At 39.5% G+C, this 24267-nt stretch overlaps 1 protein-coding gene across 1 annotated transcript in view; it reads left to right on the top strand.

The window, feature by feature from the left end:
* The window catches only part of myo10l1 (myosin X, like 1), a 35285-nt gene extending 14105 nt beyond the window's left edge, over window positions 1-21180 (top strand). Inside the window, exons 10-40 of the mRNA XM_017480712.3 lie at window positions 248-377; window positions 942-1060; window positions 1646-1792; window positions 2064-2164; window positions 2971-3037; window positions 3206-3298; window positions 3384-3452; window positions 4829-4911; window positions 5091-5199; window positions 5876-5956; window positions 6748-6872; window positions 6966-7092; window positions 7190-7296; window positions 7994-8291; window positions 8409-9227; window positions 9847-9970; window positions 11225-11468; window positions 11911-12006; window positions 12397-12490; window positions 12731-12786; window positions 12930-13072; window positions 13181-13375; window positions 13622-13779; window positions 15408-15531; window positions 15629-15926; window positions 16187-16394; window positions 16552-16688; window positions 16845-16968; window positions 17057-17533; window positions 18326-18517; window positions 18724-21180. Coding sequence (XP_017336201.1) covers window positions 248-377; window positions 942-1060; window positions 1646-1792; window positions 2064-2164; window positions 2971-3037; window positions 3206-3298; window positions 3384-3452; window positions 4829-4911; window positions 5091-5199; window positions 5876-5956; window positions 6748-6872; window positions 6966-7092; window positions 7190-7296; window positions 7994-8291; window positions 8409-9227; window positions 9847-9970; window positions 11225-11468; window positions 11911-12006; window positions 12397-12490; window positions 12731-12786; window positions 12930-13072; window positions 13181-13375; window positions 13622-13779; window positions 15408-15531; window positions 15629-15926; window positions 16187-16394; window positions 16552-16688; window positions 16845-16968; window positions 17057-17533; window positions 18326-18517; window positions 18724-18828 — 5250 coding nt within the window. The 3' untranslated portion in view covers window positions 18829-21180. The remainder of the gene's footprint in view (window positions 1-247; window positions 378-941; window positions 1061-1645; window positions 1793-2063; window positions 2165-2970; window positions 3038-3205; window positions 3299-3383; window positions 3453-4828; window positions 4912-5090; window positions 5200-5875; window positions 5957-6747; window positions 6873-6965; window positions 7093-7189; window positions 7297-7993; window positions 8292-8408; window positions 9228-9846; window positions 9971-11224; window positions 11469-11910; window positions 12007-12396; window positions 12491-12730; window positions 12787-12929; window positions 13073-13180; window positions 13376-13621; window positions 13780-15407; window positions 15532-15628; window positions 15927-16186; window positions 16395-16551; window positions 16689-16844; window positions 16969-17056; window positions 17534-18325; window positions 18518-18723) is intronic.
* The last annotated feature ends 3087 nt before the right edge of the window (window positions 21181-24267 follow it).

Raw genomic sequence — 24267 nt, 5'->3', positions numbered from 1 at the left:
TAGTGTGCATCATATCTTTTTATCTAGAAAGCGTTACACTAAAAGGTAATTACGGTCCATTTATTTACCTGTAGTGTTTGTGTAAAGATACACTATATCCACATTTCCGAGGGAAAGATGCATATTAAAGGTACAAAAGATATCTATACCACCCCAGTGACATAGAAAGTGATAAGGCTGCACACTGGAGCTATGCCACACCCACGATCACACATTCCGTAGCTGATCCCTCTCTCTCTGGTTTTAGGAAGCACTGAAGGTGCTGGAGTTCAGTGAGGAGGAGATCAGAGACATGTTCAAGCTGCTGTCTGGAGTCCTGCAGCTGGGAAACATTGAGTTCATGACAGCAGGGGGTGCTCAGATCACTACCAAGCAGGGTGCGAACAGTACCTCATCTTTACACTGTGAATTAAGGAAAGTCTGATACATGATGCAGTGAAGCTTTAAACTAGCAAACACATTTTTGCTTGAAAGAAGAAATGTACATACACAGCAAGGAACAAATCAAGACCTTGGGATCGTAAGGTTGTGTCTGACTTTCTTAGTGAAAATGAGTTTAAAAATGTGATAAATATGTTATTTATGAAGTTTGACACCAACATATTGCTTAAAATATAAAACATATAAACAGAGTCTATTAAAATATTATGGCTTGATACCTTTAAATGACAGAAATATTAAGTTGAACTTCACGACGTTTTAAAATGTTTTACAATTTAAATCCATGTGTATTATTATTATTATTATTATTATTATTATTATTATTATTATTATTATTATTGTTATTATTATTATTATTATTGTACCAAGCTATTCTTTTAGTTATAGGGTTTTATGGTATCACATAAAACAAAAGTGGAAGGGATCGACTCTCTTTAACCCTCCTCCTCCTCCTCCTCATCATCATCATCATCATTGTGTTTGTGTTTTTCTCTCTGCAGTGGCTACTAACGTCAGTGAGCTTCTGGGTCTGGACTCATTCCAGTTGTCAGAAGTTTTGACTCAGCGCTCCATGATCCTGAGAGGAGAAGAGATCTGCTCCCCGCTTACTATAGAGCAGGTAACACCCATTTACCCCTAAAAAATGCACTTTCAGTCTATAAGGAAGTGTAGAAAAAATCTACCATTTTAAACTTGGCATTGGTCTGTACAAATGCTCAGATATCACTATTTTTTTAATGCTTGACTAGTATGTAATTTTTTAAAAATCAGATATCAGTGTAGTGTGTAGTCAATTTGTATATTTCTACATAACTATTATTATATATGTTTTATTACATAATTATTATATTGTAATATTTCTACATATTGATCTCGAGGTGTATTTTAAAAAATATATATTGACTGTTTATTGTTTATGTCAGGTACTGTATTTTCTGATCAGCAGTCAAAAGCTACACTTGCATAGACTCGTTTAGTCGTTTTACTTACTTGCCATTAGGATGTACTTACATTTGGGGGGGTGGGTATTTTTGGTTTCCTACCCTTTAGTTTTAGTTATTTTCATTGTTCTTTTAAAAAAAATAAAAACCCTATCCAGAAACATTATAAAACGTGCTTATGCATATTTGTAACAGCATTCCTTCATAAACCCACAACCACGTAACACATTCTCCTTTTATCACTTTGTTCTCACGATGATCAGGCGATAGATTCGCGGGACTCGGTTGCCATGGCGCTGTACTCTCAGTGCTTCTCCTGGATCATCATGCGCATCAACCAGAAGATCAACGGCCGAGAAAATTTCAAATCCATCGGCATCCTCGACATCTTTGGCTTTGAGAATTTCGAGGTGAACACACACACACACACACATATACACACACACACACACACACACACACAGATAAGCTGAAATGGTGTGTACTTTACAAACATATCTCTGACTGCAGTGATGTACTACAGTCTCACACACACAGACACACACACACACACACACACACACACACACACACACACACATGCAACAGTGATGCACACCTGTCCCATACACATGGGGGTGATAGTGACATGGAATTTCACACACTCATGTTTGACGCACATCTTGTGCATGCGTTCTGCAGGTGAACCGCTTCGAGCAGTTCAACATCAACTATGCTAATGAGAAGCTGCAGGAGTATTTTAACAAACACATCTTCTCTCTGGAGCAACTCGAGTACAACAGGTGAAAATTTTAACACGTACATACCGTATAAGCTGACTTACTGTTTCCACACAGAAGTTGCTTACTTTCATATAACAGCATGTCCTGAAGTGTTTTATACCTCTTATACCAACGCTTAACTTTTTTATCAATTAAAAAAATGACACATTGTGCTTTTTATCCATTTACAGTTAGATTTAATGTTGTGGAACATCCACAAAACAAGTTAGTCCTTGTTATCACTCATGTTACAGCAGCTATAAACATCGTCACCAGTTAACAGAGCAAAAAAATGCAGCTTGTCATATTACCAAAAATAAATAAATAAATGAAATGCAAACTTCTCTGTTTTGGAAAAAATAGTTTTTTTTTATGTGTGTGTGTGTCTGTCTGTGTGTGTGTGTGTGTGTGTGTGTGTGTGTTAAAAGCTTTTTGATTTTCCTGTTGGTAGTGGTGATGGATAAAGAGATTGTACACATGCGCAACCTTATATTTATATCCCAGAGGAACAAGAATCTAGATGTGTAAATGTATTAATGTGTCATTTTTTTAAGGCTGACAATTTGTTTGCATTTATTTAAAATAATATTTAAGATCATACAGTCAAAAAAAAGACATCTTTTTAAAAATTCTCATGCAAATGATTTTTGTTTATTTTATACAACCGTCCTCTTTTCTTGGAGGGTGCCAATACTTTTGGAAATAACTCTATATATTTCCGACCACTAAGACTATGAGACCATGAACATGGCTCCATGTATACCAAAACCCCTCTGTGTGTGTGTGTGTGTGTGTGTGTGTGTGTGTGTGTGTGTGTGTGTGTGCAGGGAGGGAATTCGCTGGGAAGCCATAGACTGGATGGACAACGCAGAATGTCTGGATCTGATTGAAAAAGTAATTGCTCTGCAATAAAAATCACAATTATTGGCACATTTTAATTCAGTGCAGCTATGAGAGATTTCTGTAAATACTGCTGGACAATTCATTTCTATAAATCATTTTGAAAGTGAGCGGGCATGTGTCATCGAAACAACACGAAGATTAACGAGTGTGTGTTTGTAGAAACTGGGCATGTTGGCACTGGTTAATGAGGAGAGTCGCTTCCCTAAAGGCACAGATTTCACTCTGCTGGAGAAACTACACAGCCGACACTCGGTGAGTCTCACACACAGAGACAGACATGCGTTATGGAGATGGCTTCAGATGGGCGTGTTTAATGTTTGTTGTTTCGCGTCTTCAGACGAACCCGTACTACGTGAAGCCTCGTCTGGCAGATCATCAGTTTGGCATTAAGCACTATGCTGGAGAGGTGGGCTTTTTCTCTGTGTGTTTAACAGTGCTGAGTTTGAAGGGTTAAAGGTATACCCCATTGTTTTACAACCTCCTCGCAATCTACCACATCGCTAATGTGTGTGATTACCACTCACAAGAATTTCACACCGAATCAGGAGCAGTTCAACTGAAACTCACTTACAGTGGAAGTCCTGTTGAGGCAGGTAGTAAATGTTTATACAAAACAAAATGTATTTTTGCAGAAAGCTTTCTAATTATGTCATGGTTGTAGCTCTGTGGATAAGACTTCTGATTGGAAGGTCATGAGTTCAAATCCCAGCACCATCAATCTGCCACCACTGGGCCCTTGAGCAAGGCCCTTAACCCTCAACTACTCAGTTGTATAAATGAGATAAATGTAAGTCACTCTGGATAAGGGGGGATGAGGGCGTCTACCAAATGCCGTAAATGTCACGGTTTCCACTTGTGTTTCATGCATGCCCTCTGCCCCTCATTGTGTAGTAGGTAATTTTCCCTGATTATGTTTGTATGTTTCTTGTTTCCCCTTGAATAGTTTGTATATTTCAGCCCTAAAGCTCGTTGTAGATTTCCGCCACTTTTCCCTTTTTTCATTGTGTTTAGTTTCATCATGTTTCCTGCTTTTGACCCAGCTAAGGCAGTGTTTTCGCACTAACAAACAAATGGCTATCATTCATTTTAATCTCGTTTCATTGTGGCATTTTCAGGGATAGCGACAAGGAGACAAAAATTTGAGTTAAGATTTTCGTAGTAATGTGACGAAACCAAACAAGTGGCTCAGACAGTTCCTCAGACAAATCCTGTGGTCTGACCTTTCTTCAGTTTCCTGCTTACAACTTTAGTTCCTACCTACCAAATTTTAAATGCATGATTTAGTTAGCTTTTGCTTATAAAAAAGGTTTTTATACAGTTTCTGTATAAGAACTAAAAAAAAAATGGAGGACAGGCAATGCATGAATGTTTTTTTCTGGAGGTTTTTCTGAAGATGATTCAAATATATATGAACACCTTTGCTAAGATTTTCTCATCGGTCTTATCGTAATTCCTTTATTGTTATAAAATTTTATTGTAATAATTTTGGATTTTTGTTAGCTTGTCTTTATTTATTTATTTATTTATTTAACTATTTATTTATTTGACTGTTTATAGACAAAATTCACAGCTGCCCATAGACTTCCATTGTAAGTTAAAATTAAATAAACATTTCTCTATTTTCTCTACTACAGGGAAATGTGTCAAAATTCTTTGCAGCATTAATCATGCGGTTGAGAAAAAGTGGTAGCTAGGATTTTGGTTAAAAAGCATTTTAAGTATTTCTTTCATTCTTCTCTACTTCACCCCCCCTATGTTCTTTTATTTGTGTCTTGTTGTCAGGTTTTGTATGATGTGAGAGGCATCTTGGAGAAGAACAGAGATACATTTAGAGACGATATCTTGAACATGCTGAAGGACAGCAGGTTTGAACACACACAACAATACATGCACAGACCCATACAATACAGTACAATACAATACATACATTATACAAGCCACAATTAATGGCAGTTGTATATATATGATTTTGTTTATGTATGTGTGTGTGTGTGTGTGTGTGTGTGTGTGTGTGTGTGTGTGTGTGCGTGTGTGTATGAGCCAGGCTGGACTTCATCTATGACCTGTTTGAGCAAGTGGGCAGCAGGAATAATGAAGAGACCCTGAAGATGGGCACCGCCCGGAAGAAACCCACCGTGAGCTCCCAGTTCAGAGTGAGTGCTCCCATATTTTCTCCGCAACTCTCCAAGAGCAAAACATGGATTCGCCTCTAATTTCATGAAAATGTACAGTATTGTGCTAAGGTCTTCCTAATGCTTTCAGAAATAATGACATTAAATGCTTCTACATTAAAAAAAAAAAAAAAAAAAAACAGTAATAAATGAAACAATGTCAATATTTGGTGTGATGACACTTTGCTTTAAAAAAAAAAGTAGTCTCAGGTAGAATTAGTTCAGTTTGACTGAGACTTTGACTGCCGCACTTTCTTCTTTTCTTTGTGTAAAACCCGGCAGCCTTCATTGTGTTTTTTGTCTGAATAGTGTTCTCTTATGTAATATGCTGCTTTCTTTCCTGACATACAAACATTTTTTTGTAACATTTCATTTTGTGCTGGAAAACTAATGTTTGGAAATCTAATATGTTTTTGTACTGACCTAAGAAAATAAAAAAAAAATTATAACAAAAAACCCTAAACTTTTGCACAGTACTGTAAATGTATATAATGTAGTACAAACTATGTGAGGCCACACACATACAGTAGCATCACAACAGTTTGAAAGCAAATGATGTTTCAGTTCTACAGATAAAAATGATCACTGGTTCTTCTTAGTTCTTGTTCTTCTCAGAACGTGTACTTTTATGTGATTGGTCTTCTCTCCTGTCACTCAGGACTCTCTGCACTCCTTAATGGCCACTCTCAGTGTGTCCAACCCCTTCTTCGTGCGTTGCATCAAACCCAACATGGACAAGGTGAGATATGGGGCATCATGTAAGGCCGCTTTGACCACTTTGTATAGTTTTCTCCCCTGGCGTTGATTAATTTTTAATAACAGCAGCTCTGACAGCTGTTCAGCTGCAAGGCAAATAACATTTTTATATTAATGCGTTATTTATGATATGTTATAGTCTCTATAGTAACAGCTCTTTCACTGGGACTTGGTGAAGTTTGAAATGAAGAGGCAATGTTTATTTATGGAAGGAGTAAAGTAGGTAAAATTGAGTTTCTTGGTAACATAAGAACAACAAGCTATGTTTTTATTTATTAACCTCAAGAGAGAGAAAAATAGAGGATGGTGAGGGAACGACTGTTTATAGTTCGTTGTCGAAGTTGTCTCCTGGATGTCCAACCACATTAAATGTAACTATAAACCGAAATTTGGAGCACTCCCCATTGTGTATTATTCCTTGGTGATTATTTCCTTCACCGTGATGTAAGATTTGATTACGTTTCTATTGCTGCCATATTTTTTTTCTGACTAATAAATTAAAGATATTTTTTTGGGAATGTTGATAGTGTTGCTCCTTCACTTCCTATGCATTTGGTGCAGTGAGAAAAAGAATCGGACCAAGCAGCCAACAAATCAAAAGTATTCATTCACTCTGGTTCAGATTTGACAAACAAGAGCATCTTAATAAGAATTCGGATCAATCAGTAATCAGTATAGTGCTGTGTTTAATCGTTCTTTAATACTTTGTACCACACATCAGCATCATCCACCTCATCTGAATAGTTTTTTGTTTGTTTGTTTATATCTCTGTAGACACCCAACAGGTTTGACCCGGAGGTGGTTCTGAATCAACTGCGGTACTCCGGCATGCTGGAAACGGTGAAGATCCGGCGTGCAGGGTTTCCCATCAGACGCACTTTTAAAGACTTCTTGAGCAGGTAAGGGTTTAGCAAACATGATCGACTGCACCGTTTTACATTCTCGGATAGTTTATTCACCCACAACGACTTCGTATTATTGTTTATATGAAGGTATAAGATTATTCTGAAGGAAGATGGGAAATCGGCAGCAGCTGATGGAGATGAGAAGAAAAGGTGCACTGATCTGCTCACCAAATATGACCACACCAAGAAAGACTGGCAGCTGGGGAAGACCAAGGTGAGCCCACCTGTCTTTCTTCCTCTTCATTTTTCTTCAGTTCGTGTTTTTATGCATGAGGGTCTTCGTTCTTAGACTTTGTCCTCTCCCTTTGTAGGTGTTTATGAAGGAGTCTCTGGAGCAGAAGCTGGAGAAGGAGCGAGACGAGGTGCGGCGTAAAGCCGGCCTCATCATACGAGCGCACCTGCTCTCTTACATAGCAAGGTAACTGAAATCAAGCAGCTTAGAATAATATTATTAAAGGTATTAGTATAATGTGGTATACTGTATATAACACTATAATATTATTATATTTGTTATTTGATATATTTGTACATTTTTTATAATTTATTATTACATATTAATATAGAATATTATAAAATAATAGCATCAAATATTTTATATTTATTTTATCCTATTAATTATTAAAATTCAATTTGAACAAGCCCACACTTTACATTACATAGGGTGCCTTGTATTATTGTGAAAATGTATGAGCAATGGCCATGACTTTATATTAAATATGAATAAAAAAAATATATAATATATTAAAATAAATATTTTTATACAGCTTGTATACATTATTTTGATTACTATTAATATTAATGTCCATTAAGTACACATAAAACATAAAACCTTTTCTACATATTGTGAAAATTGATTTCGAATGAAAAAATTAATTCTTATGATTTTATATTAAATATTAATACAAAAATATAAAATTACTGTGCAATAATTTAGATGTATTTTATACATTTTTTATTGATATTAATATTTATTTCCAACAAATCCACACCTTAGAAAAACATATATAAGCATTTATATCTGCTTACCCCGCAATGTTATTGTGAGAATTGATATAACTCCTTGCAGTTTGTGTTTCCTCAGGATTAAAGCTCTAACGCGTGGTCTCTCATTCCAGGAAGCACTTTAAAAAAGCTCTGTCCAGCATCTTGACCATCCAGAAGAACTACCGTGCACATTTCTACCACCGACAATTTCTACGCAAACGCTCGGCCATCCTCATCCTGCAGAAGTGCCGGCGCGGACAGGTGGCGCGGAACAGGTGTCGCAAACTCCGAGACGAGAAGAGGAAGAGAGAGGAGGAGGAGAGAAGGAAGAAAGAGGAAGAGGAGAAGAAGAGAGAGGGAGATGGGGCACAGGTGAAAGGAGGAGACGCAGAAAAAGGAGAGGATGAGGCAGCAGAAGGCACTCAGGAGGTAAGCAGGAGGGCATTTTATACATACACTGAGTTGTATCCTTACTGGAAGCTACAGAACTTTCTGACTTTAATCCCAAACAGTGAAATACATTTCTCTCACTCTGTTTCTCTCCAGGTCTCTGTGGAGGACCGGAGCCGTCAGATGGAGGAGATCCTGAGGCTGGAGCGGGAGATCGAGCGGCTGCAGAAGCAGAGGGAGGATGGCGTGTCGCAGCTGTGTGAGAGCTCACGGCAAGAGCTGAGGCTACGCCGTCACGCCGAGGCTCTGCGGCTCAAAAAGCAGGCATCACGTGTTGCCACTCAGTTGCTTGACCTGCAGAGCTTTGCTGGCATCCAGCCTGAACAGAAGGTCCCTGCAGCGCCGTCTTTGCCCACTGCGGCTGAAAGTTCCAGTGTGGGAGAGGGTCGAGTCTCCCTACCTGATTTCCCCCCTCCGACTGAGGGGCCTCCTGATCAGGAGATCTTAGCCACGCTTCCTCCACCTCCAGCCGCCTTCGCTGAGGGCACGCTGCCATCCTCTTCACCTGCTGCTGCTGCTGCTGCTCCAACCGTCCCCGCACCTCCACCTCCTCCACCTCCTCCACCTCCTCCCCCACCTCCTCCACCTCCTCCTCCACTCCCAGGAGAGGCAGCACAGGCAAACAAGGACGTCTCCAAACCGGAGGAAGAGAAGGAGGAAACGTCCAAGCCAGGAGAGCCTGAGAAAGAGGAGAAAAAGGCAGATGAGGCAGAGGGTGAGACAGCGGATCGCGGCAGCAGGCTGACCGAAACAGAGGAGCCGATATACCACCTTCCGCTGGACACAGAGTCCGACTACGACCAGGACGAGCTGGAGGACGGTCAGAACAGCAACGCGGCAAACGACCCGGAGCATGCACGCAAGTCCACCTGCACCAACGCCAGCCAGGAGTCGTACAATCGCAGCTCAGATTCGGTACAGGATACACACACACACACACACACACATCTATACATGATATATACAATACAAAATAAATAAAAAATTATTAATAAATTAATATTTAAATATATATAAAAATATATTATTTTTATAATATATAAAAATAAAAATAAATAAGGGGTCTGAAATAATTAATTGCTATCAACATATTTAAGAAATATTTTTGACAATTTAACTTGATCTGAAAATGTGCATTCAAAAGATGGATGGTGAAAGTTCCATTGTTTGTTTGTTTGTTCAGTATATTTGATTGATTTTTACAATTCTTTAACCAATTATTTATTATTACTTTGTCTTAATCACTTGTTTATTTATTTAATAGCTAATTTAAAAAATATATATAAAATTATTAAAAAATTATAAAATTATAAAAATTCTAATTCTAATTGAAACATTTGAGCTTCATTTTATCATGTATCAAACATGGTATATAAATAAAAGATTTATTTATTTATGTACTACTATTATTACTTTTATTATTGTGTATGACTATTTTATTTCAGGAAGTATTTCAGGAAGCACATTAGACATTATACATGCTTGACACTTGACAGTCTCTTTCTCTCTCTCTCTCTCTCTCTCTCTCTCTCAGTATGTGGAGAGTGATGAGGAGCATGATGGTCTCGCTGATACAGATGAAGAGCTGTCGAATGGTAAAGGCAACGTGCTGAATGGTAACGGGCCTCCATACTTCCACAGCTACCTCTATATGAAAGGTGAGTGACCAGATGTTGTATAGTAAAATATTGTGTAGTCAGACTTTTAGAGATTGTAAGTACAGGTGCATCTCAAAAAATTCGAACATCGTGGAAAAGTTCATTTTTTCCCCGTAATTTAATTCAGAAAGTGGAATTTTTATATATTCTGGATTCATTACACATAAAGTGAAATATTTCAAGCCTTTTTTTGTTTTAATCTTGATGATTACGGCTTACAGCTCATGGACATCAAAAATCCAGTATCTTAAAATATTAGAATAAAGAATTTATAATACAGAAATGTCGACCTGAGAAGAGCTCTAATCAGCTAATTAACTCAAAACACCTGCAAAGGTTTCCTGAGCCTTTATTCTCTCAGTCTGGTTCAGTACACAACCATAATCATGGGGAAGAGGAAAGTAAATGTTGCATTTCATTTGGAAATCAAGGTCCCAGAGTCTAGAGGACGAGTGGAGAGACACAGAATCCAAGCTGCTTGAAGTCCTGTGTGAAGTTTCCACAGTCAGTGATGATTTTGGGGGGCCACGTCATCTGCTGGTGTTGGTCCACTGTGTTTTCTCAAGTCGAGAGTCAATGCAGCGTCTACCAGGAGATATTAGAGCACTTCATGCTTCCATCTGCTGACGAGCTTTATGGAGATGCTGATTTCCTTTTCCAGCAGGACTTGGCACCTGCTCACAGTGCCAAAACTACCAGTAACTGGTTTGCTGAGCATGGTGTTACTGTGATTGATTGGCCAGCCGACTCGCCTGACCTGAACCCCATAGAGAATCTATGAGACACCAGACCCAACAATACAGACGAGCTGAAGGCCGCTATCAAAGCAACCTGGGATTCCAGAACAAACACCTCAGCAGTGCCACAGTCTGATTGCCTCCATGCCACGCCGCATTGATGCAGTAATTCATACAAAAAAGCTCTGACCAAGTATTGAGTACATAAATGAACATACTTTTCAGAAGGTCGACATTTCTGTATGATAAATTCTTTATTCTAATATTTTAAGATACTGGATTTTTGATGTCCATGAGCTGTAAGCCGTAATCATCAAGATTAAAACAAAAAAAAAGGCTTGAAATATTTCACTTTATGTGTAATGAATCTAGAATATATGAAAGTTCCACTTTTTGAATTAAATTACTGAAAAAATAAACTTCTCCACGATATTCAAATTTTTTGAGATGCACCTGTAAACGTTTCTTCATTTCTCTCTCTCTCTCTCTCCCTCGCTCTCTCTCGCTCTGTGTGTAGCGGGTTTGATGATCCCGTGGCGAAGGCGCTGGTGTGTGCTGAAAGACGAGACGTTCATGTGGTTCCGCTCCAAACAGGAGTCTCTGAAGTCGGGCTGGCTGTATAAGAAAGGCGGAGGACTGTCCACGCTGTCGCGCAGGAACTGGAAGATGCGCTGGTTTGTGCTGCGTGACTCTAAGCTCATGTACTTCGAGAACGACAGCGAGGAGAAGCTCAAGGGCACCATTGACATCTGCTCAGCCAAGTAAGACACAAGGAAACAGACTAGGATTGTATCTTGTTTCTTTCTATACAGTCAACTGCAAAATTATTGGCACTCTGCATGCAGTTTGCCACATACAGACATGCATATCTATATTATTAAAAAAAATATGTTCTTATGAGTATGATAAGTATTTTGGCAGTGGGTGTCCCTAAATGTAAATCAACTGTTTTATTTATCAATACACACACTTGAGCACGAAGAAAATCAGAAACTTGGCAATAATTTCTCGTTCGGTTTGGCCTATGAAAACATTTACATGTTGATGGACTGATAAAGATTCACAATGAGGTCCACTCTGTGTAATTTTGAAGTTACACATTAAAAATCTTCATTGCCCATTCTTTTGAAGGGTGCCAAAACATTTGAAGTTGATTTATACGTATACACTCTGTAACATGGTGTCTTCTGGTGTTCTGTTCAGGGAGATAGTAGACAACCACGAGAAGGAGAACGCACTGAACATCGTGACGGATGAACGGACGTATCAGGTGTTTGCTGAGTCACCAGAAGACGCCAGGTAGAGTCAAGATCCAGCCCACTACCTCTTTAAAAGGGTTTCCACATTAATGTTGCACATTAGAAACAACGGCGATATGAGGCAAACATATCAAACAGCATCCTTTTATTGTTTTAATCACTGTTTAATCATTTTTTGAAAAATTATTATCATACCAAACCATAACTGTTATCCAAATAAACAGGAAGAATAAATATTAAGAGAAGAGAAATGATGCTTTTTCTTTAAGAGGTAATACATAATGTATAATGTACATTGTTTCAGCAGATGACCTCTAAAAATAACAGACTGCTTCTTTAAAATATGTGAAACAGCTTATTTTCCGGCAATGTGTTCTAATTAATGCTTACTGTTTATCACTGTGTGTGTGTGTGTGCGTGTGTGTCTCAGTGGTTGGTTTACTGTGCTGAGTCGGGTCCACACTGCCACCCCCGAGCAGCTGCTGGAGATGTCCCATGAGCAGGCGAACCCAAAAAACGCTGTGGTATGTAGGCTTCTACTGTATCTGCTCCACATACTACAACATGTCCGTTCACAATAATGGGTTTGCATTGTGAGCGTGCATCAATTCTACACTTAACATTCATCACAAGTTTATATCATACATTTCAGTCTCTTCATGATAGCTTGTTTGTGATATTTTCATGATCGGGTCCATCTTCAGAATGTTTAACACAGCCAACACACCTCCTGAGCTCTTTTTTCATCTCTCTTTCTCACTCAGGGCACTCTGGATGTCGGACTGATCGACTCTGTGTGTGCATCTGACAATCCGGACCGGTGAGTCTTTAACATCAACAGTTATGCCACAGCATTGCTGAATTCTCCATTCTGATTGGACAGAATGTGTTGATTAATTTTCTATATCAGCAGCTCTGACTGTAGCTCCATCTGCATGTTAAATCTGTGTTTCTACCCGGCAGACCTAACTCTTTTGTGATCATCACGGCGAACCGAGTGATCCACTGTAACACTGAGCTACCAGAGGAGATGCACCACTGGATCAGCCTCCTGCAGAAGCCCAAAGGGGATGCCAAGGTCGAAGGCCAGGAGTTCCTGGTTAGAGGTCAGTCCTGCGTCTGAACACGCTGTTCAACCACACGGCTGGTGAAGGAACACTGTTTTACTAGTTTGACTTTGCAGCAGGTGTAAGTATGCCCTCTTTGTGAACCAGGCTGGCTGCATAAAGAGGTGAAGACCGGAGCCAAGAGCAGTGCACTGAAACTGAAGAAGCGCTGGTTCATTCTGACCAACAACTCTCTGGACTATTACAAATCGGCCGAGCGCAGCACATCCAAGATGGGCACGCTGGTGCTGAACAGCCTCTGCTCCGTGGTCCAGCCTGACGAGAAGGTGTTCAAAGAGACGGGTGAGCCACCATGACCCAGAACATAGCATTAAGCAGCATGAAGGTAGAGTTCAAGATGTGCTGTTATTGGAAATGAATAAATTACAGATGGTAACTTCAGACGGCTAACCTCGCCGTCACTGATTCTTTTCCAATAACAACAACAAGCGTTTTTTTCTCCTTTACTTAATGTATGATTAAATGATTACACTTTCTCTATGGGTAAGCATTGCCAGTGTGTTCGATTTTGATGTGGCTATGCTGTAGGATACTGGAACATTGTGGTTCATGGGAGGAAACATTCCTACCGGCTCTACACCAAGATGTTGAACGAAGCCATGAGATGGGTTTCGGCAATTCAGGGTGTCATTGAGAACAAGGCGCCCATCGAGACTCCAACGCAGCAGCTCATCCGAGATATCAAGGTAAATACTGTGATACATGGATATACTTTTCTGATCCTGAACTCAAGGTTTGGATGTTCTATAACAGTGGTTCCCGAGAGGTGTGGAGAGATCGGAAGGGGGGGGGCACAAATTGTTTTCAGGAATTGTTTTCAGGAAAAAAAAACAGAGACAGGGCATCATTTGGGCACTCGGTGTATTTAACAATGTCATGGCTAACGAGACGCGCCCTTCGTCCCAATTTACATAATTCGTATGTGAATGTTTTTAGAATGCAAGACGAATGTAATGCAACATGTTTTACATGTAAAATAGTTCACGTTATTACAGCCTAGTTCTCTTGTTCATAGTAGTTATAGCGTTCAGAAACATTTTATAACATTCATGTTCCATACCTGTCCATTATATAGTTTTATAAATTTCATAAAAGTTATTTTAAAAAATAATAAAAGTTATGGAAAGTAATTAAAAAAGTACAAAAACACAAAAGCAAAAAACATCTATCTCTCTATCTATCTATCGATCTATCTATCTATCTATCTATCTTTCTATCTACAGTATCTCATAAAAGTGAGTACACCCCTCACATTTTTGTAAATATTTGATTATATCTTTTCATATGACAACACTGAAGAAATGATACTTTGCTACAATGTAAAGTAGTGAGTGCACAGCTTGTGTAACAGTGTAAATTTGCCGTCCCCTCAAAATAACTCAACACACAGCCATTAATGTCTAAACCGCTGGCAACAAAAGTGAGTACACCCCTAAGTGAAAATGTCCAAATTGGGCCCAAAGTGTCAATATTTTGTGTGGCCACCATTATTTTCCAGCACTGCCTTAACCCTCTTGGGCATGGAGTTCAGCAGAGCTTCACAGGTTGCCACTGGAGTCCTCTTCCACTCCTCCATGACGACATCACGGAGCTGGTGGATGTTAGAGACCTTGTGCTCCTCCACCTTCCGTTTGAGGATGCTCCACAGACGCTCAATAGGGTTTAGGTCTGGAGACATGCTTGGCCAGTCCATCGCCTTCACCCTCAGCTTCTTTAGCAAGGCAGTGGTCGTCTTGGAGGTGTGTTTTTGGTCGTTATCATGCTGGAATACCGCCCTGCGGCCCAGTCTCTGCTTCAGTATGTCTGTATCGCCCCAGTGCCGGCATCACTCATGCAGTCCCAGACCATGACACTCCCACCACCATGCTTGACTGTAGGCAAGACACACTTGTCTTTATACTCCTCTGCTGGTTGCCGCCACACATGCTTGACACCATCTGAACCAAACAAATTTATCTTGGTCTCATCAGAGCACAGGACATGGTTCCAGTAATCCATGTCCTTAGTCTGCTTGTCTTCAGCAAACTGTTTGCGGGCTTTCTTGTGCATCATCTTTAGAACAGGCTTCCTTCTGGGACGACAGCCATGCAGACCAATTTGATGCAAAAAATCAAATATTTACAAAAATGTGAGGGATGTACTCACTTTTGTGAGATACTGTATTTATCTATCAAAACAGATTATATATTAGGTTATATATAGATAGATTTTATATAGAATAGATCATCATTATACCTGGTCTCTTCCAATATGGGGGGAGGGGGATGCCCCATGATAGGATTTTTTTTGTTTGACCCCTTTATTTCTCATATAGGAGAACAGTGTGAATTCGGAGGCGGTGGAGCAGATGTACCGCCGGAACCCCATCCTACGCTACACTCAGCATCCGCTGCACTCGCCCCTGCTACCGTTACCATACGGAGAGATCAACGATAGCTGTAAGTGCTTATTGCATTTTGAAATGTCATCAATTTCTCTCTCTGAGTTCATTGACATTACTCAACATTATTTTGGGTCTATCTCACCATCCCTCAGTGCAAAAGGAGAAGGGCTACGGCAGCCTGCAGGATGAGGCAGTGAAGATCTTCAACTCTCTGCAGGAGATGGAGATTGTCTCGGACCCGGTGGCCATCATCCAGGGCATCCTGCAGACCTGCCATGACCTGAAGCCGCTCCGAGATGAGGTTTACTGTCAGCTGATCAAACAGACCAATCACGTGCCTCAGCCCAACAGCCCAGGAAACCGTGCACACTGGCACCTGCTCACGTGCATGAGCTGTACGTTCCTGCCCAGCCGCGCCATCCTGCGCTACCTGCGCTTCCACCTCAAAAGGTCAGAGACGTCTCACACTGCCACACCTCACAATCAGAATCGAGAATTTAACAGCGCTGTGGTATGAATCAAAACAATATCTTCTGTATCAATCTCAAAATATGGTACTAAAAGCTCCTAATGATGAAAATTTGTGAAGGAAATCGCAAAATATGGTATACAACGGTATACAGTCATGTGAAAGTCTGACATGATACAATAGAAATATAGTGAAGCACTCTAGACAGTTATCAGTAATTAAACTGTGATGTGACTCTCAGGGTGAGGGAGCGTTATCCTGGCACCGAGATCGAAAAGTATGCCCACTTTATCTCCGAGTCTCTGAAGAAGACCAAGACGAGGGAGTTTGTGCCCTCTCAGGAGGAGATCACCGCTCTGCTGACCAGACGCGAGATGAGCACCACAGTGTACTGCCATGGAGGAGGATCCTGCAAGATCTCCATCAACTCCCACACCACTGCAGGAGAGGTGAGAGAGTGTATTCTAGGAGTTAGAAAAAAGTGGTACTGTACATCACCTTGAGAAACTCCCATCTGTATCTATATGTGTGTGTGTGTGTGTGTGTGTGTGTGTGTGTGTGTGTGTGTGTGTGTGTGTGTGTGTGTGTGTGTGTGTGTGTCTGAAGGTTGTGGAGAAGCTGATCCGAGGTCTGGCGATGGATAACAGCCGGAATTTATTCTCCCTGTTTGAACACAACAAGGTGGAGAGCCGAGCTATCGAGAGCCGCATCATTGTAGCGGACGTACTCGCCAAATTTGAAAGGTGCACAGACCATGCACTGTTTCAACAACTATAATATTTATATTATATACAACATGTCCATATTTACTCAAATCTTTGAAAGCCCATTTGATATACTCCACAAGTCTTTATATGTATCTAAGATAATCTGATTGTTTTAATGGCAATGGCTTGTAGACTGGCAGGAAGTGAGGAAGAAGAAGAGGAAGGACCTTGGCGGCTTTATTTTAAACTGTATTGCTTCCTTGATGTGGACAGCATGCCCAAAGAGGGGGTGGAGTTTGCCTTCATGTTCGAACAGGTGAGCTTGCGATAATATACACTCGTTAGTTCACTTCGGCTTTTTATGACCTCCACCTTGAATATCCCACCTTTGTGTTTCCCCTCAGGCTCACGAGAGTCTGATCAGTGGCCACTTCCCGGCCTCCGAGGAGACGCTACAGCACCTGGCCGCACTTCGGCTTCAGTACATCCACGGAGATGTGGCGCGCACGCCGTGGAGCCTGAGCAGTGTGTATCCGGTGGCCCGCCTCCGTACTCGCATCCTGCACTCCACCAAGGTCGGTGGGTCGGGTGGGGTGGGAGTCGCGGGCATGGGTCCAGGAGGTCACACGCTCGAGAGGAGAAGGACCAGCTTCTTGGATGGCACGCTGAGGCGCAGCTTCAAGACCGGCTCGCTGAAGAAGCAACGTGAGGAAGAGCAGATGCTGGAGATGTTTGTTAAGGAGGAGATGTCGGCCACTCTGACCAGCGTCCTAGAGAAGTGGAACCGCCTGCAGGGGATGCCTCAACACCAGGCTATGCTCAGCTACATGACCATCATCAAAGAGTGGCCCGGATATGGCTCCACGCTCTTTGACGTTGAGGTGAGGCTCATTATTGGATGCAGAATCAGCGATAACAGCAAACTATTTATTTATATTAGTATTAAAATTCTTACAAATTTCATCATAATAAAATAGTAAAAAATATGTGCAAAATTGTGGTGTTTTTTTTTTATATATTAATATTAACCTAAGGTGTATACCAACACCAGGCCATATTTAAAGCAGCCATGGATCAGGGTTCACATCCTGATTTAGGGTGTAATTTCATATTACAACAATCCTCAAATTCATTAAAATAATTTACAAAATGGCCAAAAGTAAAACAAATAGCAGCTCTTCTCAAGTCCAGTTAGGGGTAGGACTAATTTCTGACCCAGAAAAAGTCTGAAATAAATAATAAATGAGTGAAAACCGTTGTATGGCAATATTGTGCATTATGTTTTTTTTAAACATTGTAAATGATTATTAAAGTGCTATAAATACATTTAAATAGCATATATTTATCCTCATTCTCATTCATATATTATTATTATTATTATTATTGTTGTTGTTGTTGTTGGCCCTCATATTATTTCCGTATTTGATTTTTATTATTATCTATTTTATTGTCTTTTTTTCCTTTCGTTGTGAAGTACTTTGGGCTGCATTTATGTATGAAATTTTATGCTATACAAAGAAAGAGCTTTATTATTATTATTATTATTATTATTATTATTACAAAACTGCAGCTTTAAAATGGTATTATCCTCAGCAGAAATCCGACACAGGAAATGTCTAATGTGTATGATTAAGGTTTTTACACATTTATATGTTAAATGTGTTTGTGAGCAGTGTAAAGAAGGAGGCTTTCCTCATGACCTGTGGCTGGGAGTGAGTGCAGAGAATGTGTCTGTGTATAAGCGAGGAGAACCCAAACCACTCGAGACCTTCCAGTACGAGCACATCGTCTTCTTTGGCGCGCCGCAGCCTAGCACCTACAAGATCACCGTCGACGAGAGGGAGATGTTTTTCGAAACTCCTCGGGTGAGTCTGGGCACAGAATGTCCTGTCCTGTATAGTTTCACTGTATTAATGAATCAAGTGCCTTAAAATGAATAACTGAAGGTGTTGAGTAGGAATGACTTCTCAAAAGAATTTTCATGAAGCTGTATTTAATCCATCCATGTTGTTAAGCACTACTCCACTACAGATTTGGTATTTGATGTGTTTGTCCTTGTGTGTGCTTGAAGGTGGGTGAGATCACAAAGATCATGAAGGCCTATATCAACATGATCGTCAAGAAGCGCTGCAGCGTCATGTCTGTCACCAGCACCGGCAGCGCTTGGATCAGGTGATCGAAACCAGCCAGTTGGATTACGGGCTTGTGAGTGATGAAATTACCAGTGAGAGATAAAGTTCTTGTGTTGACCCAGGACACATGAGCACATAGAGTGAAAAGGGAAGAGCAAGAAATTCAGAGGTCTGAAAAAAGCGGGACCACAGTTTATTTGGTGAAACTTATACACACTGCTACAAAGCACAACAAATCCTGCAGTCCTGTGATGTGAACCCTCCCTTAATGCTGGCACTACAGTTGACGGTCTTCAAAATCTTCATCCAGTCCTAATCAAAAATGTTCATCTTGTGATGTTCTCGATGAACGTGGTGTGAGTTGTGCTTCTTGCTACTGTTCAAACTGTTTCCCCACTTTCCTGATTTCATCATTTTGGGGACGTCATAGTGAACTCCTCTGTAAGAGTCACACTGAGAGACATTTTTAAAAGCCAAGGCCACTGGCAGCCATGTATTTATTTGTTTGTGTGTTTGTTTATTTATTTATTTATTGAACACCAACCAGTATAAGTGCAACTGAAGTCTAATCAATTCAACTTAAATCAACGCAACTCATTTGTGCTTAACTTAAATCAGCTCAACTCAAGTGAACTCAGCTCAACTCAATTCAGCTCAGTTCAGTTCAGCTCAATCGAAACTCAAATTGACTCAGCTCAGATCAACTCAACTCATTTAAGCTTATCTCAGTTCACCTCAACTCAGCTCAAATCAGCTTAACGCCGTTCAACTCAACTCAATTCGACTGAACTCGTGAAATTAGCTGAACTCAAATAAACTCAAATCAAATCAGTTCATCTCAGCTTAGAGCAACTAAACTCAACTCAAGTAACTCAACCTAACTCTAATCAGATCAAATCAACTCAACTCAAATCAACTCATCTGCACAAAGATTGATCAGTGACTGTGTGACTGTTCTGTCAATGTGTACTAAACGCTTTTCATATCTCACAGTCAAAATATATTTTATACTTCAGTGAAATCAGGAACATCATGTAACGGACACACTTTAAATCTGAAAGTGCAACAAACACATTGAATTCCTGAATTGTACACACCAATGCACAAATAGACTAACGGACAGTGTGACTGCACAACACTTTTAAAAGTCTCTACTTACCTCCATGTCCCCAGTACGGCAAGCCAAAACAACTTACTACTGTGAGAATATATCAGTATTACACCAAGCAAAGCCAGTGTTAAACTGGGGACGTTCACATAACCAGCGCACAGTTTTTTTTAATGCTGACTTTTAATCAGTAACTTTTGATCAAAAAATGTAATCAGTATCGTATGTACCATGTGGCATTCATTTGTATGTTTTTGAATGCAATCTTAGCTACTGAACTCAAACTCTTGCCTCCATTAAATAAGGATTATACTTTGAATCCTACCACGAGGCTTTTTGAAAAGTTTTTCACTGTAATGTTGCTTTGCGAAAGCTTGTAAAAGCTTAAAGCTGCACTGTTCAATTCTGGAAGAAGTTAGCAAGAGATAGCTAATCACTGAAAATTATTATTTTTGTTTATTTACAATGGGCTCACATGGTGAACTTCCCCTAAAATATAAGCAAATGGGAAGTCATTTACACAATCTAAAGAGAGTTTGCAGATGGAAGGTTCTAGATGCCAAGAAGAACAGCAATGACTCTACTACATATGTTAATGTTAGCTAGGCTAAAATTAAGCAAATTATGGCAACTTACAGCAAAGACGTTAGCATTTTATTATCATATCGTCATTTCTACCTGTAGTGTTCCACCTAACGTCTGTTCCTGACAACAGTCTCGGGTTTCTATTCCTGCGGCATAACCAAGATGGCCGCCTAGTAGACAAGCTTGCCTATAAGGACTCACAGCAAAAATGCAACACTTGTGAATGCCAGGTAACTTTATAGAAAAAAACATCCAGCAGTCTAGCTGGCTTACAGCTACTATGTGGGCAAAATATTTGGAATAATAACAAATTGTACCAAAAATGATGGCACTCGCGTTTCCTCATTAACAAGCCACACCAATACATTGATGGGTTCTGTTTTTATTTTTTCTTTTAATTCACTGGCAGTTATTTGTTTTACTTCAGTTTTGTACCAAATTTTCATGATATCTTTTGCACTAAAGAGCCCACACAAAAAATAAACAATGTTTAATCCAGTTTTGAGAAGAAAAAAATCTTAGTGTAATTTAACCTCAATTAAATCTTAATAACTTAGTGTGAAAGTATTTGAAACAATATATGTGGAAATCAAATACATTGTGTGTCTAGTTGACACTCAGAGCAGTTTTTAATGTTTTACATTAATTAGTTTCAATTACATTTATAGAGTGCTTTTTTAGACACTCAAAGCGCATTACAAAGTATGGGGGGGGGGGGGGGGGGCATCTCCTTAACCACCACTAGTGTGTAGCATCCACCTGGATGATGCAACAGCAGCCATAGAATGCCCACCACACACCAGCTATTAGTGGAGAGGAGAGAGTGATGTGGCCAATTCGGAGATGGGGATTATTAGGGGCCATGATAGAGAAGGGCCAATGGGAGAATTCTGACAGGACACGGGGGTTATACCCCTACTCTTTTACGATAAGTGTCCTTGGATTTTTAATGACTACAGGGAGTACAGGACCTCAGTTTAACGTCTCATCTGAAAGATGGTGCTGTTTTTACAGTATAGTGGCCCGTCAGTATACTGGGGCGTTAGGCCCCACACAGACCACAGGGTGACACCCCCTTCTGGCCTTACTAATAGCTTCCAGCAGCAGCCTTAGTTTTCCCCAGGAGCTCTCCCATCCAGGTACTGGCCAGGCTCAACCCTGCTTAGCTTCAATGGGAAACCAGGCGAGAAATACAGGGATGGCTCTGGCTACATCTATGTATTTTATCCCACAACGCTGCTGAATTCTTTATTCTGATTGGTCAGGTGTTGGTTAATTTTCAATAAGAACAACTCTGACAGTAGTCCTGCTGCAAATCACAGGTTTATAAGCAGTAACATGCCAGTTGTATTAAGTTATTGTTTCTATAGTAACAGCATACACAGTACACAGGACTTGTTTACCAGATACTCCACCTAAACAAAATTTTTAAAACAAACTGATTAAATAAGGAACAACAAAAACCATATAATCATTGATATGGTGAAGTTTTCTGTGATTTATTTAACATTTATGGAAGGAGTCTCCAGTGTCAGTGCTTTGTAACAGTCAAACGTAAAGCTGTAACTTTAAGTTTTCCGACATGAGAACGCCGTCAGGACAGACGAGTTTGCAAGGGACAGTGAGGTAATGACTGTTTATAGCTGCTATAACGTAAGTGATAACAGGAACTAACTTGTGTCACGGACGTTCCACAACATTAAATGTAATTTTACATGGAGTAAATGTATGACGTGTTATACTTTAATAAATGAAACAGTTGCCATTGGCTGTGGTATAAGAGGTGTGGTGTTATAGGAAAATAATCAGCAACGGGGTGGTTTGAGGCGTCTCGACACAAAGCAGAGTTATTATGACCCTCCAAAGACCCCTAACACACTAATATACTTTACTGGACAAATACTTACATAATATCCTACATTACATTCATATCATTGACTCTTATTCATCACCACTCCAGTATGAGAGTCTCATATGCCTGTATAGATTTTTTAAAAATATAATATATAAACATAAATCTACCGTATCTCACAACAGTATAATTGTGTAATTTTGCTGTTTGATATGCAACTGTTTGTCAATGTCATGCAAGTTTTTTTAAGTTTTTTTTTTTTTAGCGTATGTCTGAGAATTTTGAACTAAAACTACATGAGCAAAAAAAAAAAAGATTATGGATTACGATTATGATTATGGTTGTGGAGAAATAAGCATACGTGTATAGGTATGGTGTTGTGATTGTTATTTATGGTACAGATTAAGGTGTATTGGGAAGCTGGGTGAGCCAAGGGTTAGTGTATTAATTCTTCTTATGATGCTAACGGTGAGAGCGAGGGAGTGGGAAGGACAGAGATCAAACTGATGGTGGATTGATGCTCTCTGTCTGTGCTGATCCAGGATCAGGTTTATATCTAAAGCTTGATCACCAGTAGCCTGGTGTGGGTGCTGAGATTGTGTGATGAGAGATATGGATGCACAGAAATTATGTATTGCTGTGTGTGTGTGTGTGTGTGTGTGTGTGTGTGTGTGTGTGTGTGTGTGTGTGTGTGTGTGTGTGTGTGTGTATCCTATCACAGTGTTGTTTGCTAATTGAGCAGCCAATCTAGTTCTTACAATGCCCTATTATAATGTAACCAACACAAATACATGCATGCAAAGCACACACACACACACACACACACACACACACACACACACACACACACACACATACACACACATACACACACACCTGGCTGGTTCTATCTCTCTCACTCTTTACACTGGGACCCTTGCTCAGCTGCAGGCAGCCAATTAAAGGGCCTGAATGTAAACTTCCTCATTATCGTTATATGACTCTATATAAGATTTTAAAAAAATATGACTGTGCTTGTTTAAGAGAGAGTAATTTTCTTTTTTTTGTAACTGGCTTTACAAAATGCTTTAATAAATTATTGGAATTTATCATCACAGCAATTTGTGTGATTCATTTTATTTTATTTTTTTAACAAAAACAAAAATTTAACAGGACACAGAGACAGCGATGACTGAACACGACGGTTGGAGTAAGTGCTAGTTATTATGATTGTAATAACAGTATTATATAGGTATGCACACATAATCCCTTAGTGTTCGGTTGATAATAGCAAATTGTAACTCTATTTGTCTACAATGGGGAAAAATATAGAAATGTTAGAAATGAAATGTGAGTAGCAATGTCCAACTCAAAGGGAAAAAAATTTTAATACCCATTTTAATACCCTTTCTGTCTTCAGACCTGATTTAAATAAGGCAGTTTATGACCTATTACAACTAAAAGGATTCAAAAGGTTTTCAGAGGATTTAAAAACCTGTAAAAATTTAAAAAGTTACTAAAAACATTTGAAGTGATATCATTTAGGTATTTGTTTTTTCCATTATTATTTTAATATGCCATATTTCATATTATCATATTATCTTAATATGCTATATTTTACAATTTCCCTCAACATGAAATTGAAGACAATAAATGTTTTGTTGCTTAAAATTAATTCAGATTATCTTCTTCACTTGGTTCTAAGGGTATGCAAACATTTGCACACAACTGGAATGTGTTACTGGTCATTAAATAAGATAGGAAACAGGACAGAAATGAGGGGTCCCTGATGAAAAAATACAATAGAAACCATCAGAGAAATTCTAATAGTTTCCACTACAAATACCATATTTATTAACAGATTTGATGGGGGTTTCTATTGCTTTTTTCAGCAGGGGTAACTGTGAGACATGAATTGAAGAGAACGCTGTGAGGATGCTGCATCTTTTCAATGGATAA

The sequence above is a fragment of the Ictalurus punctatus genome, chromosome 12, assembly GCF_001660625.3.
Source record: "Ictalurus punctatus breed USDA103 chromosome 12, Coco_2.0, whole genome shotgun sequence".
Classification (NCBI taxonomy): domain Eukaryota; kingdom Metazoa; phylum Chordata; class Actinopteri; order Siluriformes; family Ictaluridae; genus Ictalurus; species Ictalurus punctatus.
The sequence above is the reverse complement of the archived record's forward strand: the minus strand, read 5'-3'. Positions and strand labels throughout refer to the sequence as shown.